The sequence below is a fragment of the Antechinus flavipes genome, chromosome 2 (genome assembly GCF_016432865.1).
Source record: "Antechinus flavipes isolate AdamAnt ecotype Samford, QLD, Australia chromosome 2, AdamAnt_v2, whole genome shotgun sequence".
Classification (NCBI taxonomy): Eukaryota; Metazoa; Chordata; class Mammalia; order Dasyuromorphia; family Dasyuridae; genus Antechinus; species Antechinus flavipes.
Genome location: NC_067399.1, coordinates 613,216,009 through 613,232,645, shown reverse-complemented (window position 1 = coordinate 613,232,645; position 16,637 = coordinate 613,216,009). Strand labels below are relative to the sequence as shown.

General features: G+C 40.3%; 1 protein-coding gene and 1 long non-coding RNA gene across 3 annotated transcripts in view; one reads left to right on the top strand and one right to left on the bottom strand.

Annotated features, from left to right (window-relative positions):
• Positions 1–209: 209 nt before the first annotated feature.
• LOC127547152 (uncharacterized) lies at positions 210–2,691 on the bottom strand. The gene is made up of 4 exons (XR_007950082.1): positions 2,222–2,691; positions 1,089–1,288; positions 623–1,020; positions 210–357 (listed from the first exon to the last, which is right to left on the bottom strand). It is a non-coding gene; the product is annotated as an uncharacterized LOC127547152 (long non-coding RNA).
• Positions 2,692–3,097: 406 nt separating this feature from the next.
• TM9SF3 (transmembrane 9 superfamily member 3) overlaps positions 3,098–16,637 on the top strand; it is a 61,044-nt gene continuing 47,504 nt past the window's right edge. The window contains exon 1 of one of the 2 annotated variants that reach the window (XM_051981764.1): positions 3,098–3,389. In XM_051981764.1, coding sequence (XP_051837724.1) covers positions 3,288–3,389 — 102 coding nt within the window. In that variant the 5' untranslated portion in view covers positions 3,098–3,287. The remainder of the gene's footprint in view (positions 3,390–16,637) is intronic. The other variant, XM_051981763.1, reaches the window with a different exon arrangement.

The following is a 16,637-nucleotide window of genomic DNA, read 5'->3' as shown; positions in this document are numbered from 1 at the left end:
CCCGGGCACTATCTGCCTCTAAGTGAGGCAGTGAAGAGTTAAGGAGAGCCTTGTCTTGAAGGATCAGCATAGCATCTAGGAAGCCTTAATATTAGTTTACATTTATACGGTACTTTGAAGATGAGAAAGCACTTTACATACAGCAACCTTATGAAGCAAGTAGAGAAATAAGTTTACACATTTTCTTGATTCCTCCTCCATTTGGAGCGCAAGCTGCATGCGGACCTTGCCTTGCCCTTCCGGGCCAGCTGGTGTGCATGCACTGCATGGGGGTGTGAATGCTCCTGTGTGCACGCATTCCTTGTGTGTGTGTATCTCACTGGCCCATCCTGTTTGGAGCACAAGCTGCATGCGGACCTTGCCTTGCCCTTCCGGGCCAGCTGGTGTGCATGCACTGCATGGGGGTGTGAATGCTCCTGTGTGCACGCCTACCTTGTGTGTGTGTATCTCACTGGCCCCATCCCGTTTGGAGCACAAGCTGCATGCGGACCTCGCCTTGCCCTTCCGGGCCAGCTGGTGTGCATGCACTGCATGGGGGTGTGAATGCTCCTGTGTGCACGCATTCCTTGTGTGTGTATATCTCACTGGCCCATCCCGTTTGGAGTGCAAGCTGCATGCGGACCTCGCCTTGCCCTTCCGGGCCAGCTGGTGTGCATGCACTGCATGGGGGTGTGAATGCTCCTGTGTGCACGCCTACCTTGTGTGTGTGTATCTCACTGGCCCCATCCCGTTTGGAGCACAAGCTGCATGCGGACCTTGCCTTGCCCTTCCGGGCCAGCTGGTGTGCATGCACTGCATGGGGGTGTGAATGCTCCTGTGTGCACGCATTCCTTGTGTGTGTATATCTCACTGGCCCCATCCCGTTTGGAGCACAAGCTGCATGCGGACCTCGCCTTGCCCTTCCGGGCCAGCTGGTGTGCATGCACTGCATGGGGGTGTGAATGCTCCTGTGTGCACGCCTACCTTGTGTGTGTGTATCTCACTGGCCCATCCTGTTTGGAGCGCAAGCTGCATGCGGACCTCGCCTTGCCCTTCCAGGCCAGCTGGTGTGCATGCACTGCATGGGGGAGTGCAAGCTGCATGCGGACCTTGCCTTGCCCTTCCGGGCCAGCTGGTGTGCATGCTCTGCATGGGGGAGCGCAAGCTGCATGCGGACCTCGCCTAGCCTTTCCGGGCCAGCTGGTGTGCATGCACTGCATGGGGGTGTGAATGTTCCTGTGTGCACGCATTCCTTGTGTGTGTGTATCTCACTGGCCCATCCTGTTTGGAGCGCAAGCTGCATGCGGACCTCGCCTAGCCTTTCCGGGCCAGCTGGTGTGCATGCACTGCATGGGGGTGTGAATGCTCCTGTGTGCACGCATTCCTTGTGTGTGTATATCTCACTGGCCCCATCCCGTTTGGAGCACAAGCTGCATGCGGACCTTGCCTTGCCCTTCCGGGCCAGCTGGTGTGCATGCACTGCATGGGGGTGTGAATGCTCCTGTGTGCACGCCTACCTTGTGTGTGTGTATCTCACTGGCCCATCCTGTTTGGAGCGCAAGCTGCATGCGGACCTCGCCTTGCCCTTCCAGGCCAGCTGGTGTGCATGCACTGCATGGGGGAGTGCAAGCTGCATGCGGACCTTGCCTTGCCCTTCCGGGCCAGCTGGTGTGCATGCACTGCATGGGGGAGCACAAGCTGCATGCGGACCTCGCCTTGCCCTTCCAGGCCAGCTGGTGTGCATGCACTGCATGGGGGAGTGCAAGCTGCATGCGGACCTCGCCTTGCCCTTCCAGGCCAGCTGGTGTGCATGCACTGCATGGGGGAGCACAAGCTGCATGCGGACCTCGCCTTGCCCTTCCAGGCCAGCTGGTGTGCATGCACTGCATGGGGGTGTGAATGCTCCTGTGTGCACGCCTACCTTGTGTGTGTGTATCTCACTGGCCCATCCCGTTTGGAGCACAAGCTGCATGCGGACCTTGCCTTGCCCTTTCGGGCCAGCTGGTGTGCATGCACTGCATGGGGGTGTGAATGCTCCTGTGTGCACGCCTACCTTGTGTGTGTGTATCTCACTGGCCCATCTCGTTTGGAGCACAAGCTGCATGCGGACCTCGCCTTGCCCTTCCGGGCCAGCTGGTGTGCATGCACTGCATGGGGGTGTGAATGCTCCTGTGTGCACGCCTACCTTGTGTGTGTGTATCTCACTGGCCCATCCCGTTTGGAGCGCAAGCTGCATGCGGACCTCGCCTTGCCCTTCCGGGCCAGGGGGGTGTATGTACGGACACAGACAGATATGCTAACTGTGCATGTACATATTGTTTGTTACATATGTGCACAGATGAATGTCTGTGTATGGACAACTCAGTCACAGTCTCTTCCCATCTGAGACGCGGACCTCATCTTTCTCATCTGTAAAACCCGGCAGTTGGACTCCGCGACCTCAAAGGTCCCACGAGATTACAAATCTACAAATTCACGATTATCCCCATCTCAGAGAGGGGAACGCTGGGAATCAGAGAGAAGTGCCCGGTTGTCCTCAGGGCTCTAATTAGTAGGGGGAAGGGGCAGGATTCGAACCTAGGTCTTCTACTCAGTTTTCCCAGTCCCCACGTGGTCTCTAAAAGGTTCTGGGACGCGGCGTTGAGAGCTTCGCCGCCTGGTTCTAGGAAGACTACTTCCGGCAGATTTCCTCCCTTCTCTTCTTCAGGCCTGGGCTCCGCCCTAGAGCAACCCGGGGGAACCAGCGCTTCACGCCCCGCCCCTCTCTGCGCGCGCGCCCTCCCTGCCCGCCCCGCCCCTCTCCGCGCGCGTCGTCCGCCCCTCCCCCCTCGCTCGCGCGCGCCCTCTCTTTCTCCCCAGCTCTAATTTCTCCTCCCTTCCCTCGGCTCGCGCACGCCCTCCTCCCCGCGGCGAGGTGGAGCAGGGCTCTCGTTTTCGCTAGCTCGCTCAGCCGCGGTCCGTGGCGGTTGCTGCCCCACGTTAGGGGAGGCACTTCCGGTGTGTGACTGGGTGGCCGGATGACGTGGCTGAGTCAGAGGAAGAAGCTGAGGCGAAGGCAGCGGCGGCGGAGCGGACTCGGCGGGGCGGGGGCTACGCTCGGCCGCGGGCGGTGACGGCAACGGCGACGGCGGGTCCGGCTCGGGCAGCGCCGAGGCGGCAGGGGCAGCGGCTGGGCCCCGGCCCTGTGCGTCCGTGTGCGCGCGCTCCTTGGATGTGAATCGGCGGCGGCGGCAGCGGCAGCGGCAGCGGCAGCGGAGGAGCCTCGGGCGGAGGGCCGGCCGGCGCCGGGCGGGGGGGGAGTGCGCACCATGGAGCCGCGGCGGGGGGTCGCCCGCGCGACGGCGGCGGCGGTGGCGCTACTGCTGCTGCTGCTGCCGCCCCGGGGCCGGGCGGACGAGCACGATCACACGGTGAGGCGCCGCGCGGCCTCGGCCTCGCTCCCGGGGGGCCCCGGGCGGGCCCGGCCCGGCCCGGCTCGGCTCGAACGAAGCCTCGGAGCTCTGCGTGCGGAGCGTCGGGCCTGGTCGGGCGCGGGAGGGGACCTGGGATACTTAATCCGTGGGGCGTGAGCTTTGGGGGGCGTCTTCCCGAGAGTCCGGATTTGGAGGAGGGTTTCCGCTGTCCCGGAGCCCAGGGTCTTATTACCGGTACTGCTTTGCCATACGATACAATGGGATTAAACACTGACCTAGCAAGCACATACTGGGAGGACAGAAAGCGCTGAGCACTTGTGGTGGCCGCCTCCGACCCCGGAGGGTTCGGTCTATGGGTCTGGAGGCGTGGGACGGGACCCGTGAGCCGTGTCAGGAAATGAGGGTCATTACACGTGTGCACGCCTCCACTTCCACCTCCACGCAGGCCCGCGCTGTGGCCGGGCCAGCAACTTTTCTCCCCCTCCCAGGCCTCGGCCCCGGTTCCGGATTCGGAGAAGCGCACTGGTTTGGCATTGTAGGCAAGTCTGGAGCAGGCTGGGGACAATTTACTTTTACCATTAATTGACTAGTTGACATAATCAACCCTTTAAAATCAAAGCAACTTTCTGCTCCTTGCTTAGGACGACTTTTCCTAGTGCTGGGGTGTTATTGACGAAATCTGAAAGTCTTACTTAGTTTATTCAGTGAGATAAAAAACGGGCTGGTCTTCTCCCGCATAGGCTTTCGGGTATTGAGTTGTTGCATTAGAAGTTACTGAAGTCCATGCCTTTGCATGGACAAGTCACTTCCCATATCCCTGAGCCTGTTTTCTCGGACAAGGTAGTGAAAGTTAATGACTTGATGAATGGGATTGGAATACCGATTTCGGTTATCTAATACAGTCATGGATAAATTAAAAAAACAAACACCACCACATGTGTGATCCTGTGATTCTGTTTGTCTATTTAATGGAACTTGAAAATCGAACTTGTTTACCCTGGTATTAGGCTAGCCCCTCGATCTGAGAACTTCTTGGGCTTCAAAAGTTAATATTAATTCCAGTATATGTAAATTATTATAATTGGTAAATGTCAAATGATTACATCAGGATACTTATTAGATTTGAAGAGCTATTTTAATATTGAAAATTTAAAAACGTATTTCGTTTTTTTTAGCGTTTATTTTGTTTAGAGGCAGTGTTTTGTAATAGAAGGGACACTAGTTTTGTAGTTATATTTCAGCTCCTTAGACTTAGTTTTTAAAAAAGTACATGACCTTGGGCAAGTTAAAAGTGAAGATAATAGAATTTGGGCCTTAGTTTTCTCATTTCTAAAGTAAGGAGATTGGGAATAGATAATTTTAAAAGTATTTTCTAATTGTAAATCTATGATTGGCTTTAAAAATATTTTGGTCCCCCTCCCATTTTTTTTTTTTTTTTGTTACTTTCCAGAGACTCAATCACAAGAGAACTTCTGTGTAGTAACTATAGTTAAATAAAAATATCAACAAGTTGGCAAGACCTACCTGTATGACTTAATATACACTCTTATTACACTAATTCTTTTAAAAGGGGGCAAGTCACTCCATTTATCATAGTTGTGAAGTTTTTAAATCTTGCTTTCCTTAATACCCTTGTGGACTTTGCATAAATTCTGGTTCTAGTCATTTGCTCTCCACTGGATAATGAACTTTTCCCCTTATGCTCTAAGTTCTTTGTTATTTGTGGTCTTTTATTGTTTTAACAGTATTTTAAATTCTCACATAAATTCTCACAAATTTGTTCACCCATTCGGTTGGTCAACGAGAGTAAATGCTAAGCTTTTGATGCTGGCGATACAGAGAATGGCAAAGATCACTGTGTACCCACAGGACACTGTTGGGGAGGGCCCAAGGACTGGGAACGACCTTCTCTGGAAAGTATTTGAATTGAGAGTCTTGAATGAAACTGGGAAATCTAGGAGAGATGGAAATTAAGAGGGAGGAGCTAGGCACTAAAGAAACAGGGGTTCAGCCAGTGCAAATGTTCAGTCAAGAGATGGAATGTCTTGTATTAGTAACAAGGAGCACAGTGTGATTAAGTCATAGTGTGTAGAATATAAAAAGACTGGAAAGATAGGAAATGGCCAGGTTATGAGGAATTTTTAAGTGCCAAAAGGAGGATTTTGTATTTGATCCTAGAGACAATAGGCAGCCACTGGAGTTTAATGAGTGGTGGGTGATATATTCAGACCTGCCCCTTAGGAAAATTATATATGGGTATTTTGAGTGGAAGATGAATTGGAACCCCCTTGGGGAAAACTGAAGCCAGTTGGGAAACCAATTAGAAGACTTATAATAATCCAATGGAAAGGTTATGAGGGCCTGAACTAGGGATGGCAGTTATGAGAATGGAAAGGGATGTTATAGGAGGGTTATCAAGTAGAAACAATAAAATTTGACAAAAAGTTGGGAATGAATTATTATTATACAATCTATTTCTTAGCCTCTTTTCCTTCACTCTTGCAGCATTAGTCCCAGTCAGTGGGTACTTACTTTCAGTTCTTTGTTACTACATAAAATGTTGCTGCATTTGACCTTGGTGGAGAAAAGGGGTGGGAATATATTCATTATATATCTCTAGTTGCTTGACTTAGTGTATCTACTATACACTTGATTTTTTTCCTAGTATGTTTCCAAATTGTTTTACAGGATCAATTCACATTGTACTTGTGTAATTCTACTTTCCATGTAAAAATGTTAAAAGAGAATTTTCATTTCTCTTTCCTAAATAATTGTAAAAGAGCTATTTTCAGTAACCACGTAGAACTTTCTTGGGTTAATTTACTTTTAATTTTTATTGGATGCTCTATTGGTTGAAAGGACAGTTGTTAAGTCTTTATTCTTTTGAATATTTAATAAAAGCCACTACTACATTTAGTTAGGGGAAAAACGTTCCTAAGTACAGGATATGCAAAGTTAACTTTCAACTCCCTTAGGTGCTTAGATCCAATAGGGAGGCATAACTGAAATACATTTAGGGAACTTACAGGGTCATAATTTTGAAACTTGGAAGGGACCTTAGCTGAAGCCCAATCCCTTTCATTTTACAGATGAACAAACTGAGCTCAGAAATGTTGTCATTTGCCTAGTATTCCATATTTGGAGTGGAAGTCAAATTCAGATGTTGACTACAAGAACAGTGCTATAGCTAAAACGCTATGTGCCTCTTATAAATTAGAATGATAGATAAGTTATTGTAAAGGAGAGGCCCAAACAAATTGTGAGTGAGAAAAATCACTCATAACATTGTTTCATTGTACCAGATGTGTACAAGTGTTCATGGGAAATGTTTGAACTTATATTTTATGATTTACAATACTATGCATAGGAAAAAGTTTGACCTGTACATTTAGTGAAGAAATGTTTTGAAAGTCTTTGGAATAATTAATCGTAAGTGATTAAGCAAAAACATGTTCTATTTTTAGGAATTTTCACTTCCAGGGATTTGTAGTAGTTCAGTGACATTTCAGAGATGAGAAAATTGTAGATAATAAATAATTTAATAATCATTGTAACTCATCATAGAAAGTAATATTTTGATGAGTTGCTGAGTAAAACTGGAGCCCATGTGCATGTCATTTCACTTAGCTGAACTGAATTGTACTCACTGATCTCCCATTACCAAGTATTAAATAAGTATAAAGTATTGTTTTAAAATTTGAGGAAATGTCCTTTGAAAATGGGCATTTACTTCAAGGACATAACAATGAATAAAAAAAAGAGATGAGGTACTGAGATCAATTGAAGTTTTTTCTCTTGTAGGAGAAATCTGTGCATTTTTGAAGACATAGAGGAAAAGGAATAAATGCAGAGGATATGCTGAGGGAGGGAGTGAAAGTTAAGAGACATGTTTTATGGGCCATGTAGGTGCTAGCTAAATGAGTACTTATGAATTGCATTTACAATTGGAAGGCAGTTTTTAATAGCTCAAGTCAAGTAACTTTGATGTGAAGGGTTTTCCAGTAGTAAAATTTAAAGACAAAAGCAGAATTAAGTAAAACTGTAAATTTTTATTGTTTGGGATGATGAAAAAGTCTTAGAAATGTTTAAGATTACTCATTTTGACTGTCAGCCACTTAATTTGTTGATTACATATTTGGCAGTGCCACAGAATGCAAATGCTATACTGTCTTTTATAAGTCATTTAGAGTAAAAGATTTAAGTGGGCAGCATGGACTATTCCCACCCAGCAGGACATTGCTTATATTTTTAAGTATGTAAATCTTTTGAGATTCTAGATCAGAGATTCTCATTCTGGGGTTCATGTGTTTATTAAAAAACAAATTGATAACTTTCAATACAATTGTTTTCCTTAGTAATCTTATGTATTTTATGCACTTAAAAACATTTTTTAAAAAAGGACATAGAAGCTTCAGCTTATTCAAAAGAATAAGCTTCCAGACTATCATAGGGAGTGTATGATGCAAAAAATATTAAGAACTGCTTTAAATGAAAATATGGCTAGAGTGGCTTCAGAACTCCAGTGGAGAAATCCTGGATTGTTTTGAAAAAACTTAGGATGCTTTGAAAATAGAACACTAGCAAAGTGAATCTTAAAGTCATTTCACTTTGTAAACCCCTTTTCTTAATCTATAAGAAGATAATATTGATCTTTTCTATTCTAATAACTTAAGATCCTATGAATTATGATATGAAGTACTTTATTTTATGTATATTTGTGTCAGCAAAATGACAGTGCATAGAGGCATTGGAATTGGATATGGAAGACTTGAATTCAAATTTGACCTCTGACCCTTGCTAGCTACATCAGCCAATAAACATTTATTAAGCTCCTACTGTGTGCCAGGCACTATGCTAAATACTAGGGATTCAAATACAAAAAGGAGTGACTTAAGGAACTTAGTAGCCAGAACTCAGGCCCTCTCACATGCCAGCCGCCCTTCCCCCGCCCCCCCCCCCCCCCAGACATCTTTGAAAAGGGGAGAAGGGAATGGGCCAGGGCATGGTAGAGAAGTGGGTGAGAAAATGAGCTATCTGAACTGAGCTGTCCACCTCTTTAAATGGAGGTTTGCAGTTCCTGGCCCTGCCCTTCCATTAGAGAAAGCAAGAAAGGTAGTGATGCAGGGGGTATATTGAAGGCTGATGAGGTCTTAGAAGAATTTATTACCCCAATAATGAGATTCCTGGGGTGTGGAAATCAGTCAAAGAAGTAAGACCGTAAGAATGAGTAGATGCTGAATAAGTCAGTTGTTGTCTACCTCAGTTTCTTCAACTGTAAGTTGATGATAATAGCACTTTCTCAGGATTGTTGTGAGGATAAAATGAGATAATAATTGCAAAATGCTTTTAATACCTTAAATGCTATATTCATGCTAGCATCCTCTTATGTTCTAGAGATGGGTTCTTACTAGGAATTCTTAAAGGGTTGTCTGTCAACTTCCTTTAAATATTTTTGTTACTGTGTCATAAATAGTCTCTTTGTACTCCTAATTATTTTATTTTATGCTTTCAAAAAAACATTCTGAGAAGGAATGCATATATATATAAGCTTCAACCAACCACTACTCAAGGTGAGGAATCAATGATTATTAGGTACAAATCCCTTTAGACATCTGTAAAATTTTTGGAAATTAAGTCACATTTTAAATACACTATTAGGATTTATACAAAAAGGAAAGCTGGTGCAGCATTTTGTAAAGAATTATTTTGTAAGGGAAGCTAATATTCTCTAATTTTAGGAGCTTTTGATATTTGATTCTGGGATGTGGGAGGCAATTGGGGTTAAATAACTTGCTCAAAGGTCACACAACTTACTAAGTGTTAAGTGTCTGAGATCAGATTTGAACTCTTGTCCTCTTGACTTCAGAGTTGGTGCTCTACCCACTGTGCCATTTAAGTGCCCCTGATCTTAATATGAAGCTTGATTTTAATTTTAAATTTATCATTATTTAATAGAACTATACTTCTGAATTGCATCAAGTGTTTTGTGTGTGTAAATGTGTATTTTTCTAGATGTACACATATAGATTTAAGAATCATAGAATGCTAGATCTGGAAAGAATTTGGGGGATTATTTAGTTTACTTCCCGGTTTTACTATTGAAGAAACTATGAGACCCAGCAAAAGGCTAGTCACTACTAAGACCTTGATGTTTGGATTATCAGTTCTTTGATACTGTCCCCTCCCCCCAATTTTGTGTTTTTTACAATTGTTATTAGAATTTTTATCTAGAAAGATCTCAGCATTAAAAACCAAAAAGCAAGTAAAAAGAATTACTGATAACACCTATTGAAGCTTTGCATTGCTTTGTATTTTTCTCTAGTTGAATGTTATGTCTTTTGTCAGTTAAAATAAGTTTCTCAAGGTCAGGGACTGAAAATTTTCTTTTGTGTCTCTCACATAGTGTTAAGATAAGATGTATCTTTATTGAATGTTTACTAAAATAAATTGATTGGGGCATGGCAGAGAAAAGAGTATTCAAAAAGGAAATTATTTTTATGGTAGCAGTCAGAACACAGGACGTTGTTTACCAGTCATGGGGCTCTACCTAGATACAGACTCAGATTAGAATTCTAATCCTTTATTTTGTGAGATTGTATATGTATTCTTTCTCCCTGGTCCTTTTGTGTCCTTGGCATTCTGAAGTCTCTAGTGTCAGAAGACTCTCCCTCCTGCTCAGTGCCCAATGAAGACAATACTCAACTCTTACCATAAAAACATATTACACCATTAGATAATTTCCAGAAATGACACTGTTACCTTGTGACTTTTGCTTGTATTTTTTTCAAGAAACTCTTGAAAACCGTAACGAAAGTAAAAATTAGCTCTTTCCAACAAGATCAACATCACCTGTGTTTTGTATAGATAGCAAGAAATCTTTTAATTTTGTTTTTATATCTCTACTGTTTTTGTGGACTGATGTGAACTAGGAAATGGTATAAATTTCTAGTGGGTTCATAGATAGAACCTGTTTACAAAAAGTTTGGAAGTGGGAAATTAATTTGAATAACTGAATGACTATAACCAAAACAAACTTTTAAAGCTTTTTATGTTGAAATTATGATATATTTACATAAGAGATATTGAAAGTTACTGAAATTATCATTTTTTTGCCTTTAATAATTTTAAAAAATATTTTATTTTATTTTATTTTATAATAACTTTATATTGACAGAATCCATGCCAGGGTAAATTTTTTACAATATTATCCCTTGCACTCATTTCTGTTCCAATTTTTCCCCTCCCTCCCTCCATCCCCTCCCCTAGATGGCAAGCAGTCCTATATATGTTAGATATGTTGCAGTATATCCTAGATACAATATATGTTTGCAGAACTGAACAGTTCTCTTGTTGCACAGGGAGAATTGGATTCAGAAGGTAAAAATAACCCGGGAAGAAAAACAAAAATGCAGATAGTTCACATTCATTTCCCAGTGTTCTTTCTTTGGGTGTAGCTGCTTCTGTCCATCATTTATCAATTGAAATGAGTTAGGACTCTTTGTCAAAGAAATCCACTTCCATCAGAATACATCCTCATACAATATCGTTGTCGACGTGTATCATGATCTCCTGGTTCTGTTCATTTCACATAGCATCAGTTCATGTAAGTCTTGCCAGTCTTCTCTGTATTCATCCTGTTGGTCATGAAATGATCATTTTCAAAACTTTCATAAATGAATTGTGCAATATTATGTTGTATATATATTCCTCTTAAGCCATGATAGTAAAAACTTGATTAATCATAAATCAAGCCTTCATTGATCTAATAATTTTTAGAATCATTTTATTTCAGAGTTTACATAGCTGCTATGCCATGAATTAGTGTTCTTCTCAGAGTAATTTAGGAAGAAAATAGTTTTCTTAGATGCACCAGCATAGTATACACAGTTTTAGATAAGTAAGGGGCTAACTATCACCCATGACCAGAGAATATTACTGGTTCCTTTTCAGAACAAAATTGCAGTTCCTTTTCTAGTGAATTTTAAAATTTTCTTTGTATTTTTTTCTTGAGATCAATTTCAAAGCTAAAAAATGGCAAAGTTTCTGTCACTTTAAGCTCTGTTTGCTTTTTCTTTTCATATTTACTTCCTAAACTTAGAATTTTATTATGTGTTAAAAGACTGGGAGTTAGATCTAAATGATTTCAGATTGAAATTCCAGATTATGTAAGACAAATTATTTCTTGTTTTATACATTTTTAAAAGTTCACAATTCTATATATCTAATTTACATAGTTACATATATTTGGGCCAATATATTATTGTGACTAGTGTCTTTGACCTTTGATAACATATAAAAAACTTTAGTAAAAAGTGAAATTGTCAAAATCCTTATTCGTGGGACTTCATGTACAAGAATTAAAATTTAGCTTTATTTCTCCTTTCTTGTTCTCTTTTTCATAGGAACACTAACTTAATCCAAATTATAAAATAAAGAAATTGGACTAAATCAGAGGTTTTTAACTCATGAGATTCATCCAAGGAATGGTATTTATGGATAGATTTCAGTGCATCTGTGAACTTGGATCAGAAAGAAATTTTCACTAACCTCTAACTGAAATACAGCTTTTCCTCTGATTATTTAAAATCATTATTCTGAGGTGTATATGATTGTCCAAGAGGAGTCCATACTCATAAAGGTTAATTTTTCTGACACGTTAATTCCTGAAAGTCCATTCTGATTCTAACATTCTGTGATCTTTGATAACTACATATTGATATTTTTCAAGTTTCTTTTAGTTTCTATTGAATCTTTACATTTAAACATTTCATAATATGTTTTTTCACTCTAATCCACAAATATTTAACACTTGTTTTGTGGCATTTTAAGGCAACCTAAATAGATATAGTCCTAATTCATTCAACAAATAACTGAGTTCCTACCAAATGATCTCATTATTAGTATTAGGAGGAGGGGTGGGAAATGCACAGAAATGTATAAGAAGAAAAAGTTATTGCCCCTAAAGATTATATATGTTTAGGGAAGAAAATAGACATTTGATATTTTCATTATTGAGATGCATATTTTATTAATGTCTATGTATAATGCTTCTTTTGGAGGGAGAGGGTCAAGTGCAGATGAGTCAGATACTTGGAAAGATCTAATTAGTTTATAATGAACTTAGTTAGAAAATAAGTCTGAAACTAGCATAATGAATCATTGGAGGCCAATGCTGGATAATATTGGAAGGAAAATTTTTTTTTAAAGAATACTAATGTCCACAACAGCAAATTTTCTCTGGGTCATAGTAAGTGAAAAACCTAAATGTGAACTAGCAATACAATGATAAGCATTTAAAAGAAAATTATTACAGTACAGATGTAGGTATATAGAAGAATATAGAGAAACTGGAGTAGTAGTGTGAATTATAACCAGCATTCATGTAGTGCTTTAAGGTTTGCTAAGCATTTCAAATACATTCTCTTATTTGATCCTTACAACACACTTTGAGGTGTATGCTATTATCTCAATTCACAAATGAAGATGTTGAGGATCAAATGATTTACCTATATATGGTAAATCAACTAATATCAAAAGAAATTTGTCATTCCAAGACCCCTGGGTGTTCTTTCCATTAAATCTTGTTTCTTTGAAAAGCTATAAGTTATAAGCTATGAAAAATTAGAAAATTTGGTAAAAATAAAGTTGGTTAACATGTAAAGTACTTTATAGATTTTAAAGTGATGTACAAATACAAGTTATTATTAATTAGCTTCAGACCATTGATTTCCTTGGTATATGGAATTCCTAGTGTGGATACTCCCCCTACTAATAATCAAACACCACCAACTATTTTTCATCTTAAACTCTTCAGATAGTTGCTTAGGACACCAAGAACTTAAGTGAGTTGCCCAGGAACATACCTAAGACTTGACCTTGAAAGGAATCTCAGAATCCCATTACTCTAATAAAAACTATTAAGGACCCTGAAGAGAAGAGAGCATTGGTTTATGCAGGTTGTTTTTACTGTAATTTACAAAACATCATAGTAGTATTATAAAAATAATTTTAACATTATGGACGTCATAAAAAAGTCCAGAAAACCTAGGGGTTCTGAACTACATTTTAAGAACTGCTATTATATACCATATGTTGCTGCTGCTTTTAAAAAGTTTTTATATTTCTTTAAGCAACTGACATTTTCAGAGAAAAGACAGTTTTTATGTTTATGACTATAAAGATATGAAATAGAGTTTAACAAGTATTTATTGTTATTGAGTCCCTACTACATGCAATACTTTAGGAGGTGCTAAGGGGCATGGGATAATAAATGACAGGGCCCATATCTCAAAGACCTGAGGTTTTTTTCCCTTGAGTTTTTAAATCAGTTAAAACATCTACAATTTTACTTTGAAGTTTAGTTGTTTTATGGAATAAGGAAAGGGAACTCATAACAAATATAGAAGATCAAGCCTTTTGCAACCTCAGAATAAATGGGATACATGTGTTTATACCATGTGTGTATATATGTATAGTTATTAGGAAAGACTTTGTCATAAATGTAATAGCGTCCATCTTGTTTTTTACTAAGTTTGGTAGCATTTTTTTTTTTTGATCACTCATTAAAGTTTTTCTAAAAAAAAAATAATAATAATAATCAGCATACTGTGTGGAACATGCACTAGATTGGCAGTCAAGAGATCATGCTTTGCCAGACAAGTTGTGTGGCTTTGAGAAAGTCACTTGTCTGGGCCTTGGTTTCCTTGTATGACAAATAACTGGTATCTGGAGCTCTAAAGTCCTCTGAACTATATTCCCCACCGGATTATAAACTGAAAGACTGTGTTTAGAATTGTTTTGTATTCCTAGTAACTTATAATGCCCCACATAACATGGTTTGACCTAAATATTTGTTGTTGACACACTCTCATTTGTATTGGATTAGAATGGTAGGGATAGAATGGGGGCTTAGTGCAACTGTGAGAAAGTTAGAACTTCCCTGGTTTTTTGCTTGTCATCTCTAAAATGATAGAGTTGGACTTGGCGGTCGTCAAGTTTCCTTGCAGCTTTAAATTTCTGATCTTATTATCATAAGATAAAAGAAAAAAGAATCAGCAGAATTTCCTCATTGAGTAGTATAGTGGTCAGAGTCTTGTGTTTGGAATCGTGAAATTTGGTTCAAATCTTGGTTCTGTACTTTAGTGAGTTTGTGGTTCTGAGCAAATGCTTTTGGAGCATTTTTCATCTGTAATATAATATTTGTCTTATCATATGAATTGTTGTGAGGAAGTTCTTTTTTTTTTTTTTGGTAAAGTGTAAAGGTCTATGCAAATGTAAACTATATATAGAATGAAAGAGGTTTGGTGAAGGTGAATATTAGTGTTAAGCCTGGGTGAATGAGTTGAAGATGACTATTAGTATTAAGTCTGGGTGACTGAAAGAATTATTATATTAAAGAAAAAAATTGTATAATTGGAAGAGAAAATATTTGACTAGATAAATGACAAGTTGTTCTTGTGACAGATTGAGTAGAAATATCTGGATATAAAGACCTGAAAACTTATATGACATACCACGGTTGAAGATAGAGATTAAGGAGGCATTCCTGCCTCAGTGCTAGAAAAGAGATCTCTGTAATCGCCTTCATTATAGTAATTGTGGAATGACCCTCTCTGGGAGACAGTGCAAAGGGAAGTAAAATAAGCATCGTCTTATAAATTGTTCAAATAAAAAGAGAAGCTAATGTCTTAACAATTCAGTGTCAATACGTATGTTAACATATGATTCTTTCCTCTAGGGCGCATGCATACACACATACAAATATTACTTTATATTTGATAGAAAACCAATTTAATGTTTGAATGAAAAAATTGAGGCAACATTTTTAGGAGTAGGAATTTTTTGTATTTATAACTAGAAGGGATATTAGAAGTCATCTACCTCCTTGATAGGGAAACTGAATCTTAGAGGTAATGACTTGCTTAAGGTCTCTGAGTAATAGAGCCTGAATTTGTATCCAGGTCCTTGACTTTGCATCCATGTTCTTGTTAAACTATATTTTTTGTTCATGACATATGCTAAAATTTATTCTACTTATAAAATAATCAGTTTACAGATGAGAAAATTTAGAACCCAGTCACACAGCTAGATTGAGGGGCTAATCTGAAATGAGGGGCTTGGATTCTCCAATTGATAAATGGTCAAAGGATATGAATAGACAATTTTCAGATGATGAAATTGAAATTATTTCCACTCATATGAAAGAGTGTTCCACATCACTATTGATCAGAGAAATACAAATTAAGACAACTCTGAGATAGCACTAAACACCTGTCAGATTGGCTAAGATGACAGGAAAAAACAATGACGAATGTTGGAGGGGATGCGGGAAAACTAGGACACTGGTGCATTGTTGGTGGAATTGTGAATACATCCAGCCATTCTGGAGAGCAATTTGGAGCTATGCTCAAAAAGTTGTCAAACTGTGCATACCCTTTGATCCAGCAGTGTTTCTAACTGGGCTTATACCCCAAAGAGATACTAAAGAAGGGAAAGGGACCTGTATGTGCCAAAATGTTTGTGGCAGCCTTGTTTATAGTGGCTAGAAGCTGGAAAGTGAATGAATGCCCATCAGTTGGAGAATGACTGGGTAAATTGTGGTATATGAATGTTATGGAATATTATTGTTCTGTAAGGCATGACCAGCAGGATGAATACAGAGAGGCTTGGCGAGACTTACATGAACTGATGCTAAGTGAAATGAACAGAACCAGGAGATCATTATATACCTCAACAACGATACTGTATGAGGATGTATTCTGATGGAAGTGGATTTCTTTGACAGAGAGAAGATCTAACTCAGTTTCAGTTGATCAAGGATGGACGGAAGCAGCTACACCCAAAGAAAGAACACTGGGAAATGAATGTAAACTGTTTGCATTTTGGTTTTTCTTTCCAGGTTATTTTTACCTTTTGAATCCAATTCTTCCTGTGCAACAAGAGAACTGTTTGGTTCTGCACACATATGTTGTATCTAGGATATACTGTGACATATTTAACATGTATAGGACTGCTTGCCTTGCCATCTGGGGGAAAGGTTGGAGGGAGGGAGGGGAAAAGTCGGAACAGAAGTGAGTGCAAAGGATAATGTAAAAAATTACCCAGGCATGGGTTCTGTCTATAAAAAAAGAAAAAGAAATGAAGGGCTTGGGCACTTTGATGGAACTCAGTTCTAGCAGATTCTTCCTTTCAATCTGCTTTGTGAATTGTCTGAATTTAGTATATTTACAATTCAATCTACTTTAT